The sequence below is a fragment of the Podospora bellae-mahoneyi genome, chromosome 5 (genome assembly GCF_035222275.1).
Source record: "Podospora bellae-mahoneyi strain CBS 112042 chromosome 5, whole genome shotgun sequence".
Classification (NCBI taxonomy): Eukaryota; Fungi; Ascomycota; class Sordariomycetes; order Sordariales; family Podosporaceae; genus Podospora; species Podospora bellae-mahoneyi.
Window position 1 is genome coordinate 421,573 of NC_085884.1, and position 6,126 is coordinate 427,698.

The window sequence follows — 6,126 nt, forward strand, 5'->3', positions numbered from 1 at the left end:
TCCGGTCGTCTGACGCCGATGCGATTCGGTTACCATCCGGCGAGAACGCTACCGATATAACCGAACCGCTATGGCCTTCGAATTTCCGTATTTCCTTGCCCGATTTCGCTCCCCAGATCCGGATAGTCCGGTCGTCCGACGCCGATACGATTCGGTTACCATCCGGCGAAAACGCTACCGATAGAACCGAATAGCTATGGCCTTCGAATTTCTGTATATCCTTGCCCGATTTCGCTTCCCAGATCCGGATAGTCCGGTCGTTTGACGCCGACACGATTCGGTTACTATCCGGCGAAAACGCTACCGATAGAATCGAACCACTATGGCCTTCGAATTTCTGTATTTCTTTGCTCGATTTCGCTTCCAAGATCCGGATAGTCCGGTCGTACGACGCCGATACGATTCGGTTACCATCCGGCGAGAACGCTACCGATAGAACCGAACCGCTATGGCCTTCAAATTTCTGTATTTCCTTGCCCGATTTCGCTTCCCAGATCCGGATAGTCCGGTCGTACGACGCCGATGCGATTCGGCTACCATCCGGCGAGAACGTTACCGATATAACCGAATAGCTATGGCCTTCGAATTTCCGTATTTCCTTGCCCGATTTCGCTTCCCAGATTCGGATAGTCCGGTCGTTTGACGCCGATACGATTCGGCTACCATCTGGCGAGAACGCTACCGACCGAACCGAATCGCTATGGCCTTCGAATTTCCGTATTTCCTTGCTCGATTTCGCTTCCCAGATCCGGATAGTCCGGTCGTCCGACGCCGATGCGATTCGGTTACCATCCGGCGAGAACGCTACCGATACAACCCAATCGTTATGGCCTTCGAATTTCTGTATTTCCTTGCCCGATTTCGGTTCCCAGATCCGGATAGTCCGGTCATTTGACGCCGATGCGATTCGGTTACCATCCGGCGAGAACGCTACCGACCGAACCCAACCGCTATGGCCTTCGAACTTCCGTATTTCCTTGCCCGATTTCGCTTCCCAGATCCGGATAGTCCGGTCGTCCGACGCCGATGCGATTCGGCTACCATCCGGCGAGAACGTTACCGAGTAAACCGAACCGATATGGCCTTCGAATGTTTGAAGATACGGACTCCAGTTTTGCTCGACCACTGGCTTCGTTAGCACCCAACTAGGTTCTTCTCCGGCGAATAATCGACGGATGGTACTGTTAGCCGGAGTGAAGAGCAGCGCTGATACGTATGTCTGTAGTGGAGCCTGTTCGATAATCCACCGGTTCCGTAAAATAAACCGATATGCGTCTTCGACGAGCTTTATAAAAGCGTCTACCCTCGTCTAATCCGGCAATTTAGTTCCGTTGTTCGAACTAGGAGGGAGTCGGCACTTACCCCGACAATGGTTCTGAGCCTAGTAAGAGAGAGAACTCCGTTCGCCATATCGCCGAGGAGACTCAAAGCTTCAAGCCACTGCAGGAAGTGGCGGTGGAAGAACGTCTCGATCAACTCTCTTATTCGGATACTCTTGGATCCTGCGGCATGCTGCCTGAATGTCTTTATTAGCCGATAACGCCGCGAGCCTTGTAACTCGGCCTTGCCCGCTTCACAAACGTGGTCAATCCAGTATGCACAGGAGTATCCCACTCCAAGTAAAGGATCACTTGCGGGCGGCCGCGCCTTCATATCATGGATGAGTGTTCCTGGATGCACCAGTTGATACACGTCTCGCCGTAGTGCGTTCTCCATCGCGGCCAAGGATCTCTCGACGATGTTGAGTTGAACAACATGTTTCCCAGACGAGAAAATCTTATCGACCGCGGCGTCGCTGACTAGGTAGTCCTTGGCCGACTGATGAATCGGATAAACGTGGTTCTCCACCAGCGTAAGAAAGGAACCGCACATGTCGACAATCTTCTCCAGATCAGCGGTGTCATATACGAGTCCGGCTAGTGTTCGGAGCTCGAGAATGTGGAGTGGGCGGTACGCTAAAGTTGCGATTGAAAGCACAGTAAGACACGCGTCCCGGTAGCCGTTCCTAGACTTGGCGATATCTCCCATCATCCTATCGTAAAGCGGGGGTAGACCTGACGGTATCTCATCGATATGGCGAGCAGCATCATCGGCTAAGACGCTATGGATAGATCGCAATATTAAATCGACCCATAAAAAGGTACCCTCAGCCTTCTCGAGTAGCTTTTGCTGGACATTATCTCGCTGAGTAGGGTCGGATCTAAGCGACGGGAGTTGGTCTACCTTGTGCTCGATGTAGGCTTTGATCGCCTGAGACACGGCTTCCGAGTTCACTTCCAGACTTAACTTTGCACCTTGATTCTCTAGCGCGGGGCCCTCGTCAATGTCGACTCCGTTGCGGCTTGTCACGATCCACTTCAGGCGGTTTTGTTGGATGACAGTGTCTCTAATCAGGCCTAGGAGGTCCGGCAGGCCGTCTTCGCATTCATCGAGAGCGTCAACAGCCAAGTAGACGGTTTCCGACCGCGAGTGCTGGATCATTTGCCTAAATATGTTTGACAGTACGTCGAAGGCGTTAACGTTTTTAGTGACGTCGAAGATTTCCTTGCCCATTCGGTCGTAGTCGGTCTTAAGGTATAAAACCAGATTAACGTCCTGGATCAGCAAGAGGTATATAAGCCCTTTCAGGATGGCGACTGCATTGTTTAAACGGTCGTCAGTATTCTGACAGAAGAAGAACGACAGCGACGAGCTAGTGGCGGTGTGGTCGGGTTTGGTTCGGGATTGAAGTTGCTTGATGATTGTGGCCAACAGCATCGTCTTCCCCTTGCCGGCACCGCCCTTGATCCAGAGTAGCTTGGTTTCACCGTCTCGCCACTTCTGGTAATTGGGGTGGGAGAGAATCCAGCGGGACGAATCTTCATATAGAGGCCCCTTGGTTCTTTCAATACGTAGCTTGTCGATGGTGGGATCGGTCCACCTTAGGTCTTTGAGTAGGGAGTCCCGTTCGGTTTCGCAGGTAGCGGACAAGTGAATGCCTGTTCGATGTTAGAGATTTCCTCAGCAATCGGTCCTGGAGAGATACCTTGTGGTAACGATGTCGGGATTGCTGACACTTCTTCTATTGCCTCCCGTATTACCGCCGCGACACTGGTCTCTGTGGGCAGTTCCGCCACGCGATTGCTGGTCAAAAGTTGGACATCCTCCAGTATGCCCTTCATGAGCGTCTCCACTGTGTCTCCTTTACCCAAGTTACGGACCGCATGCACGTATCGCTCCATTCTCGAAGCATCAGCCTGTGGCACAACACCCTTAAATATTGTGTCTAGTTGTGTTGCCCTATTCTCGCAGCGCTGTAAGACAGGCTTTATTGCCTTGCAATATTCTTCGTCGGGGTTGGTGTTATTGAGATTACTGGAGACAGTCTGGAGGGTTTTGCGGACAAGAGGGAGCCGTGTCGCAATATCGCGGAAGGCTTCTGGGAGGCCTGAGGCATCGATGGCGGCATTGCAGATCTTCGCCATGGCGTCGACAATGGCGATGATGCCAGAGATGATACCGATGACCTCGGCGCCCGACATGTCTCACGGTTCCTACAACAAATGCAGTTAGACTCTCGGCTCCGTTAGGTAGGATACTCCACTAGACGGGAAGATTCGAATTAGAGCGTTTGAGGAGCTGCTTATGATAACTAGGCGTCGTTAGACGGGTTTGGCGTGCTGTGTTCTGGTCAGACCGCGGAGTCGATGCTGGCCTCGATTGACGACATCGGGCCGCGGCATTTTGGGCGGTCGGCAGCGCATAGCTGCCCCGCGTTACGCCCGTACGGGCCAATCAAGAAGCGCAGGTGTGGGTTGCTGTTGTGAGGCGGCGCTTGCTTAACAAATAGGAATTCTGAGAGGTTGTTTTCGCTGTTGAGGAGCCGCCTTTGCGTATTCTTAAACTGTAGACGCTCAGCCGCCGGTTCAGTTGCTGCACATTCTGCCGCGAAAGGGAACTTGCTCTGCCTATGCACACAAAACTGGCGTCTGCTCTGGTACTCTTTTAAATGTTTAGGCACGGACCGAATGTACTTCAGGGACATTTAGGTACACTGCAACACCAGTAATAGCTGACATTGCTAGCTTCTTGCATCGCGCAAACAAGAACGGTAAAAACTAAGTAAATACTACAGGTGGTCTTGCGTGATTTTCCACATAGTAACAACGGGCCGCTGTTATAACTAGTCCAGTAGGTAAGCTGGGTAAAGTGAAGGAGCGTGTTGTACCCACACTCCCGTTTTTTATAAGAGGCCTGTGTGATTTAACCTATTATGTCTCGACCCTAATACATGTAGGGCGCAGAGCGGCACCCCGGCCAATCGGTGGATAAGCCAATGAGAAGAGGTTTACCCATTAACGTGCGTAATAAGCGGGCCGACCACTTTCCATTACCCTACCATAATTATCCTTAATTATAATACAATTTCTAACCTTTTCTTGTGATCGGTGCTGGTGTTGAGAGAGGGTTAGGGTCCACATTTTTAATTGGCGCACAGACCACGCCAATCTTTGATCGCTCAGGATGCAGCCTCCCTTGCAGGTGGTGATGCTTGCCGGTTAAAGTTCTGGCACGAAAAATCTATCTCACCTTTGGTTAATCTACACGCTCTATCTCGGTGAGATTTCATCTCACAATACGCCAATCATGTCGTGCATTTCTTGAGTCGTTAAAGGTTTGGGAGAAGCGAAGATTCCCGATTCAGACGACTGGGGGCATCTGATTGGTCATTGATAAGAAAAGAGATCTTATCCTGATAGATCTCTTATCGGCTTTCACCTGCCAGCTGCCTCTACTATGTCCTCCAATGATTCAGAAGACCTCGCCGACTCGACATCTCTGTTTGAAGCTTTCTGTGGTGGCAGATAAGCTATCATCCAGATTATTTTCCCAACGATTGGATTAGATTAATGTTTTCGTGATACAGGTGAGTGATAAAGAAGTTTGACACCGGTTTGCTACCTGTGTCTAGAACGTTCGTGCTACCTAGCTCCAATATGGGGACTATCAAAAATGAGATTCTGTCATTTTCTCTTTAACCATGAGAAATATTTCCAGGATCAGGGTTTTATCTTGCCTCTTCCCTGGTTAGTGGTTACTCGGTGAGGCTTGCATTGGCCGTGAGTCGTGGCTCCACCTTTATTCGGCCTGCTGCAGTGATTCAAGTCCTTCTTGTTCAATGAAAAGAGTCGAATCTGTTTGCTCGTTTGACCATTATTGTTGTGATTGAAAAGAACCAAGAAACAATACGAGATATTGCATATACTACTTTGGGCACCCACGTGAATCATGCAATACAAACATAGACATCAGCTTCAGGCTCCTGTTGATGTGAAAGAGACTGCTCCCCACATCAAAGGTTTTGCCCCATCTCGTACATACACCTTGACGTCTACTTCTTGGAATATATTCCATTCTATTAACAAAGATGAAACTTGCCGCCAGGTTACACTGTCTTGTGGTCAGATCAAACCCACATGTTCTTAGCAACCGCTCCTCACCCCCTAAGACCTGTGATGTTCTTCGAAACGATGACGTTGAAGGAAGCGGTCAGCTGGCGACGAGCCAGGTTCCGATGAAACATATTTGCTTTCCTTCACACACGTGTCGCCAGTTTGCTATATCAAAAGTATTAGTTGCAGCAAATAGATGATCAGTGGTTGATCCACGCCACATTCTTCTCATGATTGGTTTGCGGTCCTCAGCCCAATGTTTGCCAGTCCATATAAATATATCGCTGGGCTTGAATTTGGAGCTGATTTGATTGGAGTCCCCTCCCGTCGGGATGTCGAATTTGCCTGCTGCCGACCAAACGGGAGTAAGCTGGAACATGCCCGACAGTCCTCCAGAGAGAAGGCACTGGAGTGTTTGTTTGCCCTGAGCGAAGTGAGCCCACTTCGGAAAAGAAGAAACTGGAACCAGGTCTCTTCCAAAATACACCGCACATTTCGTCAACGGGCAAGACTCAAATCCCACCGCTGTTTCTTTTTCGCTTCCTCTCTCCCATCGCCCTTTCTCCCACTTTTCCCATTAAACCTTACACCTGCCCTCCTCCGTCTTCAACGTTTTCCTCAACTCACAAACGCGCTTTCCTATTGATCTTCATTTTTGTGCCGCATTCCTGTTCCCCGCAAGCTGCGTGCCATC

The 6,126-nt window shown here is 50.2% G+C and overlaps 1 protein-coding gene across 1 annotated transcript; it reads right to left on the minus strand.

The window, feature by feature from the left end:
- Window positions 1-1,322: 1,322 nt before the first annotated feature.
- NWD3 (NACHT and WD40-domain containing NOD-like receptor 3) lies at window positions 1,323-3,521 on the minus strand (the record flags this gene model as incomplete). The annotated part of the gene is made up of 3 exons (XM_062879567.1): window positions 1,323-1,340; window positions 1,363-2,978; window positions 3,026-3,521. The coding sequence occupies 3 exons, from the start codon at window positions 3,519-3,521 to the stop codon at window positions 1,323-1,325; spliced, it is 2,130 nt and encodes a 709-aa protein (XP_062730424.1).
- Between the last annotated feature and the right edge of the window lie 2,605 nt (window positions 3,522-6,126).